Below are 21,466 nucleotides of genomic sequence, written 5' to 3'. Positions count from 1 at the left end.
TCAATGTATTTCAACAATGTGAGTCTGTTCATCCTCATCCCTAAAAGGTTTGAGAGGAGATGAACTGGTCGTCCATTAATCACAGGTGTGATATCCATCTTCTCCTGTCCACATGTTGAAATGCTCTTGAGCAAGAAACTGGAACTTCTAAAGCCCTTTGTCATTAGATGGAAAAGTGCTATATAAGTGCAGCACAGTTACCGTGCTATGAGGAGTGCTTGTTTAACCTTTACATGAAGTAACACTCATTTCATTGCAGCTTGGCTGTCAGGGTTTGAGACAATGGGCCACCAGTGTTTGTGTGGACCACGTTGACCTGATGGATCTGCAGAGAATTAAGGTTGTGTATGTTCAAGATCAATTGAGTGTAAAATTAGTAACACCCTTTACCTCATGGTGTCTATGTAGCATGCACATTTAAAAACAGGAACAGGTTCCCATGTGGATACTGTTTTGTTTGTCTGCATTGAATACTTGCGTTGTGCCATCCACTCTCTTGGGAATCTTTGTATGTTTTCCGCCATCAAAGACTACCAACAGATGAATGCTCAAAATAACAAAGGGAATATCTAGCAGTTTTCATGCTGTGAGTGGAATGTGTTTAAGGGAAAAAAACAGTGGCATAAAGCACTAAAAACAGCAGCATTTGAATATTAACATCAAGGTTATACCTTTCTACACACTGTAGATGTGAGTACTTGTGGTACTGATGGGCAAAGGCATCTTCTTACTAAATTCTTAAGGATAAAGGAATCCATGATGCAAAATAAGAGTGCCGAGGTGGAGTTTGATGTATGACCTCAAGAGAGTCTTTCTCCCACAGATTTTAGATGGCACTTGTCAAAGTATGGGCCTTTGTAGTTAGTGCTAAGAAGCTTGAACTCCTTCTCTGACAGTGGAAATTATAAAAAGAAAGCAGAGACGGTGTTTGCAGTGTGTTTGACAGGGTTCTAATTTATCCTTAACACATTCATCAAGACATAAGTATAATAAAGACTCATATACACATAAATACTGTAGATTTCCAAAGGCACAGCAATGCTCACACACAATCTTGTGTCCGAGCAGTGATCAAACTCTTGAGCATGGACTGTGTAATGTTATCAGACAGGACACATGGTGAGTGTAGGACTGTTTGCAGAGGCCTGGGGTGAAAAGAGCCCCGGTCCAACATTGTCAAAGCTTCTGTAACACTGCAGGTGTTATAAAAGCGACTGGAATATGGATGAGTGGGAGACTGCCGTGATTGAGATGTGCTAAAGCGAGTCGGTGCCTTTGTACTACCCTCCGAGGTGTGGAAGAGGAGGAAGACACACAGAAAGTAGGGCAGTGAAGAGTGAAGTAGACAACAAGGTGGAACTGGTTGCTGATACTTTGCTGGCCTGAGCCTGGACACAACTTGCCCTCAAGCACTGGTTCTCAATCAGATTATTTTAACCCGATTCACAATGGTGCATGGCAAAGCCTTACCCTCAGCTCTGTGCGAGTGTGCGTGTGCGTGTGTCTGTGTAGGTGTGTGTCTGTAGCAGAAAATGCTCAGGTTTACTTGTGGGTTAACAAGTAAAGCATGACACAATTGTATGGGTTCATAACACACATAAACACTGACACAGTCTTGCTCGTATCTCTTTCAGGAAACCTCCTCCTACTCAAATCGAGGCCTCTGAGAAATGAGCTGCCAATGTAAGTCCTTTGCCTGACCTCAGCACTCAACTGGTAATGTTGCTTTTAAATTAATTGAACTGACTAAAAGTTGTAATTGAGTACACAAACACTCATTCATGCACACAGCCATAGGCTCGGACCCCTAACCTTTAACTGCCTTCTTCGCATTAACCATCAGGGACAGGATTCACGACTGATTTCATTTATTAGGAGCTAATTGCTATTCCCTGCAAACACACTGATGGGACATCAAAGGATGACTCACTGCAGGACAAGCTAGTGAAATTCAAATTTCAGAGACAAGCCTTCCTTCAGAATTATGCGAGAGACTTGCCACTTCTGGTTTTAGTTTGTCATCTTGAGCACAAGGAAGGCTTAAGGCGCTTTATCAATAATGGATGAGGATGTGAGACTTTCCAGAGTGTTTTCCAGAAGCTTTAGTGCTTGCATTTAAAGCCTGGCTGTCTCTCCATACACCTGGAAACTGGTGTTGTAGCTTTCGAGCAGGTTTCAGGGCAGTGTAGTCGGTCAGCGCTGCTCACAGTAAAGATAAGGAGATGCAGCTTTCAGAGAGTCACTGTGGGTAAGATGTTTGGAACTAGTGTGCTGAAGTTTTATAGTGCATTCACTTAAAGTAGATTCATATTGTGAGTAAACAAATGCACTTCAGATATATTCCTTATTATTTACACCTCCAATGACTGCAGCGCAATAAGCTCTAAACACATCCTTGACTTTTTATGACTTAATGTGTTTGATATGAAGAGTGTGAAAAGAACAGTTTCCTATTTACACAGCTAGCAGACACAGCACAACATCAGCATCATCTGGAGCCGCTTTTCTGACCACCTGACATATGTAAGTCCAGTATACCCTTTCTCTTTGTTTTGTCTCCGCTGACTCCTGAGGGAAAGATGTGACTCTTAAGCAACTAAATGCTCCATCACATTCACCAGCTGTAGCCTTGTTGTTCTGCTGTGAAGTGCATTCAGTGGGTTTTCAGAGCTTTTTTTTTTTTTTTTTTTTTCTTTTTGCTGAAAACAGCTCCCGACAGTGGCTGGAAATTAAGTTAATGAGAGTGGTGAGACTGAACCAAAACAGTAAAGTTGTAAAAATGGGCTATAAAACCAAAATAATGACCTGAAAGTGGTTAAAATGTTATTTAGAACTGAGGACTCCAGAGGTGGGCAATAATTCTGTGCGGATTTGTCTCTATCAGCAGCCAAGTTGATCCATTGTTAATATATCATAATTGATTAGTGCAGCTTTAAAGTCTTTTTTAATAAATTAAAAAATCTGCCAGTGCAGAAAGAATATTTGAGCTTGTTTGCAAAGTAAATCCAATTGTCCAAATCCCAGCCAAAAACAGGTGGATCTGCCGCTTGAAAACAGCTTCTAAGGGATACGTGGCTTCTTCTCCATTCTGCCATTTTAATGGAGATTTGGAACTGTATACATGATACTATACAGTATTCAGTTTAAAGGTCCAGTGTGTAGGATTTAGTGGCATCTAGCGGTGAGGTTTTGTGCTTGGTTTGTCCATCCTGGGCTGCTGTAGAACCTATCCGGTGCAGCATAGCGGGCTCCATGGCAGAGGAGATGTCTCAATAGATATAAAGAGCTCATTCTAAAGTAACAAAAACACAATTATTCTTATTTTCAGGTGATTCATGAAAACATAATCATGAATATTACATTACATTTCCCCCTAAATCCTACACACCAGCCCTTTGGGGATGATACGCACAACCACGACAACCTCTCACACACAACCACATATTCAATGTCAATTCTGTGTCCTTCGTTCCTTCACACAACATTCAGTCTTTGTAGTTTCTCTCAAATATTTACATCCACACGTCCTATATCACTCGTGCACTCTGATACATGAATTTGCATACAAATAAAGCAGGAATTCACAGGCACAGGGACCTCAGCGGACCCACACATGTGCACACATTTCTGCACAAACAAGGGTCCTGCCAGACGTGTTGCTGTGGGTAGGAGATAACAGGAAGCTCCAATCACAGGACTCCTCTCAATCCTCCCCATAAGGCCCCTTATGGGAGCCTCCCTGGGGTGGAGGATGAGAGGGTGTAACTGACATCCCGCTCACAATAGGCCATGCTGGCGGTGTTAGAGTTGGATCCGGAGGTTGCATTTGACACTGGCTTTTGTACAGTAACTGCGCACAAGAGGTGCACTGTCACTTGATAACAAATTAACCGCACAACCTTCTCCGTGGCAGATTAATTCATGTCTTCCTTTTTAGGTCAAAGTGAGACACGCAGCATTTGTCGGGGGATAATCAGATCAATGATAGCTTTGCAGAGGAAAGACAGAAAGAATACGATCACAATATTGAACCACTGTGATCAAAGCTGAGCTCGCTCTGTGAATGAGAATGTAGGGAGGAAAGGACAGCTGTCATTGATGCATTGCTCTCTCCTAGCTGTCTGCCCACAAAGGCAAGGAGACTGTGGCAATTTCCCTCAATCACAGAGGAGAACTTCTTTTGTCTCTTCACTCCTTGCCTCCTCTCTTGTAATGCACTTGCATTATAAAGTACCCATCCTGTGCTATTAAAAAGCCTCTTATGTGTGTAGACAGAAAGAAGCAGGCGTGGAAACACTTTTTAGTCTGAAAAGGACGACGTAAAAGTGCTCTTACTGTCCTAAACGTTGGACATTTATGGATAATTATTTCATGCCATTTACTGTTGCTTTTAATTTGCTGCACATGAGCAGATTTAAAACATGACGTGAACCAGCCCGTTCTTCCTACTTTTTGTTGTTTATAATGCCTAAAAAGCAAAGATGACTCCCTCGTTATCCGCAGACGTGACGTTCCCACTGAAATCTGTGTGTTTTTATATGAGTCACAGCAAAGAAAACATTTAAATGAATATGTTCTTACATACCAGGAGGAACTCACTCGCAAGCACACTGCCCACTCACACTGTGACTCGAACATGGAAGAAATTAATTAATGTCACTCTGTGTTACTTTGTCAAGGTCAACATCCTCTCTGACTCAGAAATCCTCAGCACAGATCCACATTACCTGCCTCAGTGCAGTTTAACACGTTAATGAGTCTCAGCGGTGATATTCAAACCACAGTGGGAAGGAAACCTCATGGGGGCCAGTCAGTTGATTAAGCAGACTTGTAATGTAGTGAAATAGCCTCTAATTCATGAATCACACTGTGGAACAACACAACAAGACAGTGGATCTTTGTTTCATTATTTACAGGCTGCTCTCATTAACACAGTGTTGAATGTTTGGTTGTAAATCCAAATACTGTGGAGTTGGTTAAAATGGAGCATTTTACAGGATTTTTTACGTCATGGCAGAAAATTCTTTGTTCAGGTTCTTTTGTGAGTTAAAAGTATCCAAAGAACGTGACTGGAGAGAGAAAAAATACTATATGTTCCGCACACAAAGCAAGTAAATATGACGTGTGATGACAGAAACTGAGAAGGTGTTTACAGGATCACAGACTCTGGATCTGTGCACACTGTCTAGTAGAAGTGAGGCCACTGTTTGGTTTGGTTCTCACAGTCGACCTCTTGGTCAGTCGGCCCGGCACTTTGGTCCAGACTGAAATAACTCAAGAATTATTGGATGGATTGCCATGACATTTCGTGCAGACTTCCCTTCCTCAGTACTGTGATTTATTACCAAATACCTGCAAAACCAACGTTCCTGTAAGGCTCAGCTGTACTTTGGTGCTTTCTGTAATCTATGTTGCACATGGAGGTCACATGGATGTATTATACTTCATGTGACCTTGGACAACAGCTACATAGTCTGAGGCTGTAGATCGCGTCTCCTAAATGTCAGCGATCTATGTAGACGTTCTATCTCTTTATGACTGTTGTCATGGCAACGGCTCATCCCGTTGTGCCGTTGACGGGTTGATAGGTTGACAGACGGCCATTAGGGTATTATTGTGACCTGACGTGGGGATTGTGAAGCATGAATGCAGGGTTGACCCACTTGGCATCCAAAGGGGACCCCTGTCCTCTCCCACCGTTCCCGTCTCCACAGGAAGTGACTTTTCCCCTTTTCCTTTTAACAGCAGGAAATCTCATCGCGCCACTGCTTCCTCTGTGGGGTCAAGGCTGTGTGGCTATTGTGCGTCAGGCCAAGGGCATTTTAAAGTGGGTGAGGTTTAAGGCTTAGCTGTGCCGTGGTTGTTCATAACAGGCTGTGGGTGGCTCATGCTGAAGCTCATACACATGCAATGCAGCACCTCACAGTCACAGCACAGGACATGACTGAGCTGAGGCTTCAGAATAAGATGTGAGAGTTTTCATTAATGCTTCAGGTCTTATGAAAGTTTGAAAACATCAAACCTCTTCGTACCCCTCCATTTAACTATGTCTGGCACTTTAGAGCTTGACCTCAGTTTTAGATGTGCAAACACATGAAAGACTGACTGAGTACTGACCTGAACTTCAAATATTAATCCTCATTGATGTACATGTTGTTTGCCATAGCACATAATTAGACTGCTCTGACCCGATGTGATAGTTTGATATGAATGAACCACTGAGGTTTATGGTTAAAGTTTTAACCTGAAGTGGATCCTTATACTGTGTGTGGGAGACGGTGTGTGTGTCTCATGTCTCGTGAGCGTGTGTTTGAATGGTGTCTTTGCATTCAAGCATTTTAATATATGTGCATTCATAAATAATATGCTAGTGTCTGTGTGTGTGCAGGCACATGTGCACATCTCTATGTCTGTTTGCATTAGTCCTTCTGATTTGCCCTGAATCTAGAGATAGAGGCCGCAGCTGTAGCCCACAACCCTCTCCTCCCTCTGTGCTTCCCTGTGTGCGGGACCGAGCGAGAGACATCCATCCCTCTGTTATTCCCAAATCTAAAAATACACTCTTTGAATGAAGTAGCACGTCTTCAGCTTAAACTTGGCTTCAGATTGATCATGTTATGAGGTTGGTGTTTGATCTTTTTTCGAGCGTGGGGCTACTTCAAGAAGCTAACCCGCTGCTCTCGCTTCCCGCAGATTTACCACTTAAACGAAGGAATCACGTTTTTTCAATTCAATTAAAGTAAATCAGAATACAATACTGACATGCCCATATGTGCGTGGACAGAGTTATTGGTTGCTGAGATCAGTCGTCCTGTTCGTACTGTCTGTGACGATATCCCACCTTTGAAGAATGTCAGTGTAAAAGACGAAATCTGCAGTCCTCATTCTGTGAAATTAGTCAAATAAAGTGTGTTTCTTCCAAAGTTACAGCCTTTTTAGTACGAAATGCTTTGTGTTACCATCTCTCCCGCTGCTCAGCAAGAAAAGACTATCGTAATTTCATGCTCAAAAGACAGTAACTTTAGAAGATACACACTTGATTTGACTATCTCAGACTGCTGAAGCCTCAAATTAGCTTCTACTGCCTTTTTGAAATCTATTTCCCAGATTCTGTTCCCCATCTCTCACACTGGAGTCACACTGTAAAGAGAAATTATTAAACTGAAGAATACTCTTTCAGCACACATATGGCCATGTGAAAAAATGTGATTCATTCAGTAGCATTAGACGCACCTGTCCATTTAAATGAAGTGGTTTGCTTGGGAGTCTTGCTCAGTGGTGCACAGTTGACTTCACACCTACAGGTAGACTGTCCCAACAGATCCACAAAGAGACATCAACAAGGTCAAAGGGGTGGGAGCGCATGCTTCATGTTGGAACATGGCCATGATAACTGCTGCCACACAGATTAGAGGTGAAGGTCAAAAGAATAGGCTCCATTTTGTATCATCGTATGGCTTCAGGATTAAATGTTTCCACTTTCCTGAGTGTTATTTTCAAATCTGCCGTAGCTCTGCTTTATACACAGGAATGATTTTGGGGCTGATTTGTACTCAGACTTGGCTTTGGTCCTGAATCATTATAGTGCAAACATTTAGAAAGCACTTCTGTGTTTGTTTATGTGGAAGTAAATAGATGTCGATAATAATAAATATAATATAAAAATGCTGTCACATCGAGCAGGATTTCACTGTTTTTACTCATTTATTTAACATCTGTTGGATTGTTTCTAAAATGCCTGATATGAATGTACTGTATTAATATTATTTCTTTGTGCATATTGTGGCAAAATACAATGAGTGATATTTGAAAATCCACTAATGTTTTTGTAATGTAGAAGACAAGGAGAGTGTCGGAATAGCAGCAATAAAACTGTGCCTAAAATTCAGCGCCTTAGATGCTTGTTAATACACTGCATTGAAGTCTCTAACCACTGCTAACGTTTTATGATAATCAGGGCTACAAATTCACTAAAAATCTGTGTAAGGAAGAGTTGCTTCCTTAAAAGTCAAACACTGAAAACACTCTGAAGATCTCCAGATGGCACATTCAGCTCCCAAATTTATTCACTGTTTTTTGATACGAGGCTTTCCTCATCCTGAGAAACAAAATATGGTAACAGCATCACTCCGCACCTCTTTAACGTGCCAACTTAACACGCAGTAGTTTTGAGGACACGGAAAGTTCCATCGCCCATCATGAGCGGTGAAGTGGTGCCGCTGTCTTTCTCTGACTTCCTTTCCGGCTCACAGTCTTCAGAGATGGGCTAAAATGAGTGGGTCATCTATCACAACAGAGGGGGGAGTGGTAAATTTATAGCTGTGAAAATAGGCCAGAGCACAGCACTGATGGAACAGATAGACTGTAATTAGGACAAGGTTAGCCTGCTTCACACACACACACACACACACTCACTCTCATAGACACATGCATGCACACACATTACACACTATTTATTATTAATTACGTGACACACATACATACAAGTGAGTGTTTGTGAGGGCAGACACAAACACTCAGCACTCAGAGGCATTCAGTGACTGACAAATTATTCAATTACTTCTCGCTTGAACAAGGCCTCCTAACTTAAACCGAAGCTCAGGAAACTCATTTTTCAAGCAGTCGCAGGCAATTATTATGTTGCACACGCATATGCCTCACATATTCACACTCATTTACACCCTCACACCTTTTCTGGGACAAACACATACATCAGACGCTCTGCTAACTGACACACATCTCCTCCTCCAGCAGCTGTCTTCAACTAAAAACTTGCCTTCCTGCGTATATGCAAAAACACAGAACTCTCTTGGCACTCTTGTTCTTCCTTCTCCGTGTTCTGTTGCTCCCCACTTCTCATCTTCCCCTGCTCTTCTTTATATTCCTTGTCCCCAGTGCTCAGTTTACAACACATTTTGTCATCTTCACACCTTCAATCCCTTGAGATTGCTTTCATTTTCACTGCCGTCAAAACCCACACCTTTCTCCCCACAGCTTTTCCCTCACTTCCTTCTGTCCCTTCCTCCTCTCCAGCAGTCTGTAAGCACTCGCCTCCCTTGTTACATGTAACACACCCTCCCTTTAGATGCATCACACTAACACACACACACACACACACATGCGGAGATGCCCCCTGTCTTCCAGGGCAGTTCTATAAGCCTACAGAGCAGATGGGCTCCCTGGCTGAATGACTGATCTACGCTTTGACTAACTGCCTCTCTGTACAATGTTGCTGAAATGAGGGGATGATGTCCTTTGCACAGTCCCTCATCTTAATCTGACCACCCACAGATTTGCCAGTCTAGAAACTGGCAACCGGTCAAAAAACCTGGCAACACAAGGGGTACAACACAAACAAGCCAGAGCCGTTTAAATACGGAATCGAGCAATCAGTAAGGATGTTTCCAGGATGGCAGAGCTTAGATCTGTGAATGGAAATACTTTGTCTCATAGGGAGGAGTGGAAATATGCGTCCCTCTGTACCAGCGCTGCAGTATTTTTGCTAGTTATTTTTAGCTTTGTACATTTACTCATGTACTGCACTTAAGTACAATATGTACTAAAACTTGCACTTCTTACGATAGCTGACTAATTAGTTACTTTCCAATAAAGACTTTACATATAAAAAAATATGGTAAGACTATAAAATGCAATGTATAGTTATAGATAAAACGAGTGTTTTCCAACTTCTTTTCCTTGTGACTCCTGATTAAACAAGTAGTTTCTAGTTGGGCCTCTTGTCACAGTCCTATCAAAGAGATATTTATCCTTGAAACTCTTCACATGGTTTCATTTAAACTGTACATTATTTCACAAAAAAGCAAACATTTGATCATTAGGAGGAGACCCAGCTCCCAAATTTGGGGCCACTGAACTGACTATATATGAAGTGGTTATATATAAAGTAGTTAAAACTACCTGCACCTCAACCAGCAGCAACACTATGGTGTTGCTGCTGGTTGCACATACATTGGTGCATCAGTAGACTATTAGCAGTCTAATAATATCATATATAATAATAAATCAGTTACAGATGCCATCTTTCTGCAGACCACGTGCTTTTACTTGTTTGCTGATGATACTTCCATACTTTTCATACTTCCCTTATTTATGAGTATCATCAGAAAATATATTTTCTATAATGTCAGGCATGATTCTGGGGACCTTTTGATTTGAATTATTCTGTCCCTGACATCCACTCAGACCTTCTGGTCACTTCACCACTGACGAATAAATAAATTAAATATAAATAAAAATACATTAAATTCTGCCTTTAACAAGTAATAACCTCCCTACACGCTGTATGAAAACATCAGAGAGTGACAGATCTTGGCAGAAACACAGTCCAGCTTGTATTGAGTGTGATCGCCCTCCCCTGGTTAGTAGCATGAACTGCCTGTGGCTCTGTGATTGTGGTGGCTGAGAGAATGAGTAAGGTCATGAATTGGACTTGGTGCCAAACGCCCCTTTTCCCACTGGAAGAGCAGATGGCAGCTCCCCAGTGCACACGGCAGGGAGATGCTGCCACCAGACGCTCCAAGCAGGGTGTAAAAACACACACAACACAGACACATTAACGTTCTTGTGTGCAGTGCACACACAGACTGAGATGCACGCACAAACTTGTCTGCCCAGCACCGAGCTGATGAGTGCCTGAATTCTTTTCTCTTTCTTGTCTGTGGGTAAACATTTCTCTTGACCTCTGTCGTTATACTTTGCAGTGATACAGTAGCAGGTCTGGCTAACCTGCAGAATCTTCCAGGTATTTTGTGTCATCCTGGTGTCCCCAAGTCACCATATTATCCATCATTTTCATTGAGAGGGGAGTGTTTGAATCCAAACAACAACAACATGTCTGTCAGTAATCCATACAGTATGAATAAACTGAATAATGTTTTAATAGAAATGAATGGATTTGAGGGTACATTTGGGTACTGTGACAAAATCCTACTGAGGGAGTGTGTCTTTAAGAACCGATGACTCAGCACCATAATTAGATCTTAAGTAATGCTTTATTAAAGTCAGTGAAATGGAATGGCCGACAACTTGATAATATAGAAAATGTCAATTATGAAACAAGTTTACATCATGTTTTCCGCTACAAACCCTTAATTAGAGTGATTTAGATTCAGGCCAGTTCTAGGTCTCATCCAGGAAAATAAAAAAAAAAAAAAGCCACACACTTTTCTCACTTCCCATTTACCTGTGCTTTCTCATTTCAGTGTGTAATTATCTACAATTATTGCACATTAACAAAAAACATTTTGTAAATGTGTTAAAATGTTCAAATCTTCTGACTGGCAGTGTACAGTTTACAATCCTGCCTCCATTAATAATGCAGCTATCACTGTCATTTTGAGCCGTACTGGTTGACACATTGAGGAGGGTATGCTAAGCGTAGCTGAGTGGCGTGTCACGATGGGATATGAGGCAGTTAGCTAATGTGGTGTAAAAGGATTTAGAGGATTTGACCCTATCAGCACAGATGACACTCAGAGAGGCTCTGTTAATGACACTAAATGAGTCTGTGCCTGCAGCATGCTAATAATGGTGGCGTGAAAGCCAGGCTTATAATTTATATGGAGATTTTTTGCAAATAGCTAATTGCTAAAAGTGTGTTGAGGTAATGTGGATGTGTGTGTCTGTGCTCATATTATGTGAAAGCAAGGTAACACAAAAAACATTTCAGTCCCTTTTCTGAAAGAATGAATCACATTCAAATCACATTGAGCTGTGAACGAAGTGGAATCTTGTAAGTGAGCTGAAATCCCACTTCCAGTCACTTATTGTCCATCTAGCAGCACATGGCAACATGCAGTCATCTGATTTCCTCCAGGTTTCTTGGACTCTGAAGGTGAACACTGAGATTTATAGCAAGCATGCTTCCCAACAGCATGTTAACAAATAGATCAGTCTATTCTGTATGTTCCTTAAGACAAGTCTGAGGTATTTTGGGGATTGTAAACTTTTCAAATTGATTTTAAACTTTTAGACACAAAAGCCATTGACTGCAAGGCTGACAGTTCAAATAACCTGCCTCAACAGGGAAAAAGTGAGGAAAACAGAACTGTCTCCTCCCCTCAGTCGTAGTCTCTGTTGTTTTCATCTTTCTGGTATTTTTGCAATAAGTGTACCTGACCAGAATCACAGTGGGGAAGTCTGCCAGGCTACTGGACACCCCATAGGAAACAGTGCAGCTGCTGCTGGTTTATTGGAGGTAGATTGAGGATACAGCCTTTGTGAATTACGCCCCAAAGCTCTGGAACACACTACCTAAAGATATCAGGGAAGCCAGATGTCTGTTTTTATGTTCATGTGAAGTGCAGGTGATTTATTTGTTCTTGTTTCTTGTATGAAAGATGCTAGTCAAATAAAGTGTGTTACCATTATTAGTACTGTACTGTTGTTATTATTATTATTATTATTTATTTTATTTTATTTTATTTTTTAATATATATTATTATTATTATTAAAAGTCTGCCGTTGAATTTTTAACCATTTAATTAGCCTATTATATTAGAGGGACCCTGCAGGTGCTCTAATGACAAGACATATCATTCATTCTGTCTGCTATCATACGCTACAACTACATATTTATTTGTCTTCAAGAGGAGTTTGATAGTGTGGTATAGCTATATTAGATATACACTAAAAATGCAGGCAAAGATCTGTATATTAGACATTTGAATTACGGAGACTGATTTAAACTGACATGCTGCAGCTGCCAAGACGACTAATAAATGACAAATAGATTCAGGAAACATCGAGACAAGCAATAAATGGCCCAAAACTGTTTCATGTTAGGTCCACATGCTGAAGGCTACTAAAAGAAAGATTCACTTCTGTGGTTTCAGATAACCTGCTGGCCCAAAGCGGCACAGTAATCTATTAAACTGCATCCACTTCACTGCACAAACAGAGATAAGGAAGCAGTACGCATGCTGTTGAGTTTTGAATAGACTTTCAGTAATGCTATCTGCCTTAAAGGGCAGAGCACCTTTAGTCCAGCAGGAAAGACAAAAATAGACCACGGATTGTATAGATACTCCCTATCATTTATTTATTCATATATTCTTCACGAACAGGAAAATAGAAAAAAAAAATTTGAAAATAAAAATATTTGATTTTTCTATTACCTTCACTTTGCCTTAACATAACATCCCTCATCCATTATCATCTATTATTTTCTAAGAGAAGAAGTACCAGCCTTACCGCCTTGCCAGCCAGGGCATTGGCACAGCTTGACTAGTAGGACAAGGAGGTGTAGCTGCCAACTCCTGCAACCCACCACCCACTGGTCAAATCCTCTTTACTGGTTTCACTATGACAGTCTGCCCACCATCCTTGGCTCGCCTTGCTAAAATACAACAGGAGCTCAGTGACCAGTGCCAGGGATACCCACTGGAGGTGGGAAGAGGAAAGAGAGGGAACTGCAGAGGAAGAGAGAGAAAGAGAAACAGATGGAGTAATGGGCAGAGAAAGAGTTCTACAAGCTGAAAGAAAGGACTCTCCCAGACATTTTCTGTATCACAACTAACCTGTGCGATATGCAGAGAGGCAGGCGGGGGCTGCAGGTGCATTATTTAGATGGTTTTTTTTTTATCTGCAATCAGTTTTTGTTTGTTTGTTTTCTTATGAAAGGGCACATGATTCAGTATCCAATTCTACACCAACACAAAGTCTAATTTGTTGATTTGTGCGCATGAATGGAAATGTTTGTGCTGGGTGAATTAGTGTTCTTCTAATCTTTTTTTTTTTGTGATATTTGTTTACTGACTGCCGGCATGTACTGTAGCCCCACATAGCTGTGGAGGTGGAGGAGTTTCGGATGACTGCCAGCAATTGTTCTTCTTCCCATAATGTATGCCCTGGCCCACTGGCTGCCGCTCGTCATTGTTCCACACGTTGTTTTTCCATTCACTTCCAGCATTTTAACACAGATGTTCGCTGCGAGAAGCACTGGAAAGCTGGCTCGTTCACTGCACAGTACTTCCCTCACAGCCCTACATTTAGCCTGTTTGTTGTCTGGTTTGGCATATAAGTGGGCGTGTTGTGTGGCTGAGCTGATAGGCACTGTTGAGTTTGAATGTGTCTGCGTTTGTGTGATTTGTTCTGAACCTCTTTCCTCTCTCTCGTGCTGTGTTTTTCTGTCTTGTTTCTTGTCTGTTTTCTAGGAATCACCTTCGAGGTCATCAGTCATCTCTTCTTGGCCTGGGGGTCTTCTAGAGGGTCGGACCTCCTCGCCACCATGAAAGGGTTGGGGACCAACCGTAACAGACACCTGTCTGACTCCTGTGAACCTTCCTCAGGCCATCCAGAGGCCCTCTACAATCAGAGGACCAGCACCCTGCCACGCAGCCCTTACCTACTGAGCCCCACGATGGACCACTATGGCACCATGGACCCCCAGCTCTATCAGTCAGCCAACCCAGGCTCCCTTCCACCAGACTGCATGCTGCCCCTCAACAACCAGCTGTCCAACAGCAGCACCTTCCCCAGGATTCACTACAACTCCTACGACCAGTCTGACTTCTCGCCACCAGGGGACAGCATTGGGGGGATAAGCACAGGGACCATGGGCACATCCATGTCCATGGGCATGGGAATGGGCGTGTCAGGGCTGAGTGGACGAACACCTATGATTACTAGCGGCTCAGCAACTATATCACATCATATGACCAAAAACCAGGCACCACCCAGTCTACTGGAGTTTGATAAACAGCTACCTGCAGGCTGTGATGGATTCAGCACGTTACAGTTTCATCGAACGTCTGCTGTTGCTGCTGCCAAGCAGCGCACAGACAGTCCTGGTCGTATCCGTTACATGTTGCACTCAGTGCAGAAGCTCTTTGCAAAGTCCCAGTCACTGGAGAGCCACAACATGAAAGGAAACATCAATGGCCGCTCCACTGGCAGTGGTGGAGGCTCGTCTGGCACCGAAGATGGAGGGAAGCAGAATCGCAGATCCAAAAGTAAAGATCGGGGTACAAAATCAGAGGCAACCGCCAAACGACGACCACGCTCCAACATGTCAGGTTACTGGAGCTCAGACGATTTGGACAGCAGTGATTTGAGCAGTTACCATAACACCATGGCCATGATGACTCTGGGGCATCCAACTGGCCATGACAGCCAGGGGGGCCAGAGCAGATACATCCACAGTGGCTACAACACTATCAGCTCCTCCAAAAGCAGCAATGACATGAAGTATCAGGCACTTCCTGTGCCTGGGGGTGGGGGAGGTGTTGGACTAAGTGGAACAGGAAGAATGCTAATAAATGATAATGACTATATGAAAGGAGGGTCCTGGTCCACACTGACCATGGGCCAGCCGAGACAGGTGATCCAGAAGGGCTCAGCTACTCTGGACAGGTCTATGCTGAAGTCTAAATCCTGCCAACAGGAACTAACCTGCAACTATCTGCAGGTTGGACGGAGGGTGAGTAGGCCTGAAGTGAAGTGATAGTAGCTGATAAAAGTTACACTTAATATTTAGCATTCATGCTAACAGACTCATTAATGCCTATTTCTGTGCATTGGTTCATATCAAAGTATCCTTACTATCAAGAGCACTACTACAGTGATGACAGACTGTGAAAAGAAATGACTAATTTTATCTGCTTAATGCTGCCTGTAGGGGGATTGGAGTAGCACATTAGGCCGCACTGGGGGTGCCAATGAAATCCCATGTCGGCGGATGCGCAGTGGTAGCTATGTGAAGGCCATGGGAGACATGGAAGACAGCGATGACTCGGAGGGAAGCCCCAAACCCTCGCCAAAAACCGCCGCTCGTCGCCAGAGCTATCTCAGGGCTACGCAGCAGTCTCTGAGCGACCAGCTCCCCCCACGCAAGTAAGACCACAGTCTGAGCTTTATCATGCAGTGCATATTAGTATTCAACAGCAAGAGAGACAGCCTCGTGTTAAAGGTACAGTGCGTGATTCAAATGTAAACCAAAGTTAGCCGTGTGATTAAAATTCAAAACACAGGAGTGCAACCTGCTACCAGACCCAAAATGACAGATGGGTCTTTTAATAGATGCACTCCTATCTTTTTCTACTATATAACTTAAAAGCCTCACTTATATCCTGAACGCCAATATGCTTAGATGAAAAGTTACTGTCTTTAAAAAGTGTTATAAATACTGATTGACACAACCTCCCAGCAATCAAAAGAAAATAAATAAGCTATCATTTTCTGGGCATACAGGGGGAAAGTATCACACCCAGCCTCACCATGCAAGAAAATACAAGTGCATACAACATACAACAGAAGCATACACAGTACACGCTGCGCTTACTCACGCATTGAAATAAGTGGTGTCAGACTCCCTGTTGTCCTCCACATGTCAGCCTTACTACCATACCTCATCTGGGACTTACCTTTCTACTGCTGGACCCGCAAAGCATCAGTCTAGCTAAGAGGATACAGACAACATTAGTGAAGTTATATAATATGACAGCGACTTTTGTTTCCACTCAACCACTGAATCACCATAAATCAGCCTAATCTCTCTGAATGGCTGGCACTGCGCCTCACCTGTCTTTGAATTACACGCTTTCTGAAGCAGATATATTGAACAGTACAGTATGTGATGCAGGTGCAGTGGGACGCAGCTGAGTTCACTGTGCCTTTTCAGAAAATGATAGGAAAGGAAATTAGGCTCACATTCTTTCATTTCTATCTAAGGCTATGTTTAACAAATTCAAGCATGACATGAACTGTCAGGTTTTGTAATGTCTACTCAGATTTCAGAACTCCAAGTGTTTTGCACATTTGCAGCAGAACAATCACAGTGACCTATAATTGCAGCTATGAAAATTTTGTCTAAGATAACGTTTTTTCTGTGTTTCTGCATTTCTCAAATAGTCTCGTTCTCAACTCAAATAACTGTCAGCAAGGATTTGCTCAAGAAAATGATGAAATTTTAATGATTCAATATATTTTTTGCCAAAGATTTTCGTGCTTTGACATTCTTTGCTGTATGTTTCTAGAGTTTTGCCAGTGCATTCAGATACATACAGTAAATGCATGATACCTTTCTATAAAGTAGTCCCTGTTTTTGCCGTCCTCAAGTTTGGATGCTGCAGTGTCAAAGTGCCAATGCCGCGCTATATGCCAGCACTCTAACAGCAGGCATACTTCTGGCTGGATCAGAGATGGAGTGTTGATGCATTCAACTGAAACACGAGCGCATCACTTTGAGGAACACAGCCACAGGCCTACTGACATACACACCTCCAAATAAGCTTTCAAATCCCTTTAAAGTCTATGTTTAGAAAGTTCAGGATTTATTTTCCCTAAAACGTTCTTGGATGACTAACCTTACTCCCCCTGCCAATCCTTGACCATCCAACCCCACTGTCTTCCGGTCTGCTCCACCCTGATTGGCATGAGCAGCAGAACCCTGGATTACACCTTGTTGCAAGGGGAGCTGGATGCCCTGTGGTCTCCACTCCACAGTGTGTCCTCTCTGCACCAGCTGGGCAGGTCAATGAGCAGGTCAGTGATAGGTCTGTAAGCCACGTCTCAGGGGTGTGGTGCAAAATGCTGACGTCTGATTGGATCTTTTACAATCAATGACTTAGCACTGCCCCCCTCAGATGTCTTTAAAGTTAGTGGCAACTTCAAATGCCAAATTCATGCCCTGCTGCCAGCAACTGCCAACCTCCCTCAAGCTTGTAAATACCATCTGCCCAGTGCTTTTAGGTGAAAAGAAGCTGAGCTTGACACTATTCAAATGGGGTAATGAGGGCACATCTTTATCCATAGACCCTGGCATAGCAGCCTACTGCCATGTAACTATCACTGTGTGCCAACAAAGAATATGTAAAAAGCTGACTTTAGAGCTGCTGTTTGATTCAGCCTAACCCTGTTCTTTGTCTTTGGCACCATGATGACATAGGGAGCTGTGTACATGCGTCGCCTGACATCACTGGCTTTGCATGCTGAGACGCTACAATGATTGATGCTAAAATTAGATGAAATTGGAATAGAGTCGAGATGTGGATTCATGATGACTCATACATGAAAGTGGAAATGAAAGGGATAACTTGAAAAACAACCTTATCCTCCTTTTATACCTCTTTCAATTCCTCGTTTTGTGGATCATTCATTTTCTCCCCTGATCCACGATTCCCAACCGCCTCCCTGTCATTGTATATTAACATCAACTTTTCCATCTTTCCCCTAATATGTGCTCATGCAGTCGTGACATTGGCTTTAATTTTCCTCCTTACAGTTCATATCCTTAACACATCTCCTTTATCTTGTTGTTCAGCTGTCTTCCATCTCTCCGAGAGCTCTCCAATAATCGCAGCCTGGACAACCTAGACTGCATTGGGGGCACAGGCTCGTCTTTACCACCCTGGGATGACGACGACTTCAGCCAGGCCTGCAGCACCTTGGGCAGACGTAGCTGCATGGCACAGGTCAGTGCTAGCCTGGACAGGACGGGGATTGTGTTGAATGTGTGGTTTGTGAGCTGTTGGAGGCCAAATAATGAAGTCCTGTTTCTCTCCTTGTCTGTGTCTTTTTTTTTCTCTCATTAGCTCAGCAGATATTTTTCTAATGAGTTAAGAATACATTTGTGCTTGATCTTTACATCGCTTAGCTCCAAGGAAACTTTCTACTTTCAAATCACCGATGAGTTTCAGAGACCCCTTTGTCTGCCTTGAGCTACTTACGCTCATTTCCATAGTATAATTTGCACTTTCACAGATACAGCTTGCACTGCCTGCAGTGAACAAAGAATCCCTATTTTCTGAATGCATTTCATATTAATGTTATGATCCTTAAAGCAAAATGAATGACATCAGTAGTTTTAAGTCTGATTCATGGACTTGCATAAGAGCTATTAGCCTCCCGCTGACAAGGTCACTGAGATGATGAACAACTATGCGAAGTGGCTCTGATCTTTTTCAATGAACTAGTCAAATGAGGCAGTGCAGGCTATTAGAGCAGGATTTGCACCCAATCTCTGACAGGTCACCACATTACAACAAATATGTCCAGTTTATGAATGTATTTCTTCAATCTGCTTGCACAGCAGCATACCAAACAAATTTAATATGCATTGTAATTTAGTCCTGCTGAGGTCAAGTTGTACACTTCGGAATCTTCTCCAAAACGAAATTAATTTGAATCAGAACAAGTGAAAATATGCCAAATATTTAACATGACTCCAAAATGCGTGTGGGTGTAACCAGCAGATTCTCTGCTTCGTTTTCTTTTGTGCTGCCTCTCCTGCACTCTGCCATCAGTGAACCATCAAAATAACTTTCCTACAAACACATTTTTTCTTCTGTTTCTGTCAATCAGCAGAAAATGAAACCCATCATCTGTAAGGCTGGTTCTTACTCTTCAAAAGAAGTCTCAGAAACGGCTGACTTTTTATGCACTTGCTGCATAAAACATACTAAAAACTTTTCAAAGTGACGTCTTATGCCTTTGTATTTCTTTTATTTTCTGCAAGTTGACAGTTCTTGTATTGCAAGCCGTGGAGGAAATGTCAAAAAATGAAAATGTATTTTGTAGATGAAATGACAGCCCATCCAGAAATGCATCATGAAGTGAAGCAGCACCGGTTTCACTCGGGTTGAAGAGCACTATGCTCTCCACTGCTTAGCACTAATTAGACCTACTGTATCCAGTTGTCACACAGTTAATCTTTTGACCCTTTTGGTGCCATTTTTATGGCATCAATCAAATGTATCCCACAAGTAGAGAGAACGCCCTTTACAGAAACATTCAGCTGGTCAGTTATTGGTAACCTCCAGCACTGGGAGCAGCTACTGCAATCAGAATGAACGCACTCACACAATAATGTTCTCCTTGCTGCACTGCTGCTACTCCTTTACCAATCTCGTCCTGCAGCTACGGGACCTGGACATGAGTCATCATTATGAGGACCGCAGCTCAGAGTCCACATTCAGAGATTCCCGTTCCTACTCTCAGGACAACTCAGAGCCTCCAGACTTGCCCATGCCAACATGCTTCCGATCACGCAGCCACAGCTACCTGAGAGCCATCCAGGCTGGCTGTTCCCAAGATGACGACACAGCATCCATGGACTCGGGCTGCTCACCACCCCTGACTGACACCACTGTTCGCACCTACAGCACCAGCACTGGTGAGTCACAGGCTGAAAGGGACATGACACATTTGCTACAAACAAATCTGTTTGACCTCATAAACCATATAAAGTGGGAAAATGGAAGAGTTCTTACCATGGTGCAGTGTTATGTGTTGCCAGACGCAATATATATAGTTACTTGGAGTGAGTCAAATGATCGTTGTTGCAAAGTTGTAACGCCTTTTCATGCAGACACATGAGCCAAATTCTTACTTTGATTTGTATTTTCCATAACATTACTCTGATTTTTCTTCATATTCTTGGTCCTGGGTGGAACACTAGTCCTCCAACATGATGGTTATCCATTTACCACTTAAAGGACTACAAAAGAAACAAAAAAGACAACCTTGGTCAAAAAGAGCCATGATTAGCCAATGATACACACACGGCTGCAGTTTAAGCTATCAGAACTCTGCCCTGACAGCTGTTAGACAAGCCTTTAAGAGACAGACACTAGATCACACTGCTGCTGCAGATGAAGCTTCACTGTGGAGCTTTGGTTATCACTGAAGTTCTTACATGACTACAGTATGCAGCTGCACAACAATACACTGGGCGTTTTGCCTACCTCCTTGATGTTAAATTTGTTGTAACAGGGATTGTGAATGTGTGTGATGGCACACAACAGGCAGAGAAGCTTTTCACTGGTAGCTGACATCTGACTGTTTCCCAAGCTCACAGTCTGCTTGCGTCTGCTTGAGTTATAATAACCACAGAACATCCACATCGTGGCGCTCTTCACCGCAGTCCTCCGGAGACCAGAGTGCGCAGGCTGCCTTCAAACTGGTAGATTTTTTTTTGCTGTCTGACATTGACATTGACAGCACTATTAGTCTGAATCTATCCGTGGTCGCCAATCAGTCGACATATTTTGACAACTGTTTTATTTTATTTTATTTATTTACTGAAGGAAATGGAAAAGACAAGTTATTTACGCATAAAGGAGTTTTTCCGTTGTTTGTTTAATTCTGAGAGCTTTTTATTTCTCTGAATTTTGATGACTCTATTGTCTGTTCAGTATTTATAGTGCATTTTGGTGGTTCAGCGGTCTGAAGTGTGTTTTGCGCGTCAATGCAGAACAGGGTGGGACGACCTGGTCCCTGAGAAAGCAGAAGACACTCAGGACAGAGAGCAGTTGCGCTGAATGAGACAGATTATTGAGGTTTGACTCCACAGATCACATTACGTTACTTTTTTTGCAACATGCTAATTATTGACTTGCCGACTCCAAAGTCTCTGTGTCGTTATTGAGTTGACTGTCAAATGCACTTTAATGTGCAGTAAAGTTACATTAAATACCATGTATACAATATGTTTACGCACAATAAGTAA

General features: G+C 42.5%; 1 protein-coding gene across 4 annotated transcripts in view; it reads left to right on the top strand.

Annotated features, from left to right (window-relative positions):
* Positions 1-21,466, top strand: part of dlgap4b (discs, large (Drosophila) homolog-associated protein 4b) — a 102,792-nt gene that overhangs the window by 64,181 nt on the left and 17,145 nt on the right. For 2 of the 4 annotated variants that reach the window (XM_076754361.1, XM_076754386.1), the window contains exons 3-8: positions 1,635-1,683; positions 14,175-15,439; positions 15,638-15,852; positions 17,401-17,502; positions 18,281-18,431; positions 19,876-20,131. In XM_076754361.1, coding sequence (XP_076610476.1) covers positions 14,249-15,439; positions 15,638-15,852; positions 17,401-17,502; positions 18,281-18,431; positions 19,876-20,131 — 1,915 coding nt within the window. In that variant the 5' untranslated portion in view covers positions 1,635-1,683; positions 14,175-14,248. The remainder of the gene's footprint in view (positions 1-1,634; positions 1,684-14,174; positions 15,440-15,637; positions 15,853-17,400; positions 17,503-18,280; positions 18,432-19,875; positions 20,132-21,466) is intronic. The other 2 variants (XM_076754369.1, XM_076754377.1) reach the window with 2 other exon arrangements.

The sequence above is a fragment of the Chaetodon auriga genome, chromosome 2 (genome assembly GCF_051107435.1).
Source record: "Chaetodon auriga isolate fChaAug3 chromosome 2, fChaAug3.hap1, whole genome shotgun sequence".
Classification (NCBI taxonomy): domain Eukaryota; kingdom Metazoa; phylum Chordata; class Actinopteri; order Chaetodontiformes; family Chaetodontidae; genus Chaetodon; species Chaetodon auriga.
This window is presented reverse-complemented; position numbering and strand designations above follow the sequence as displayed.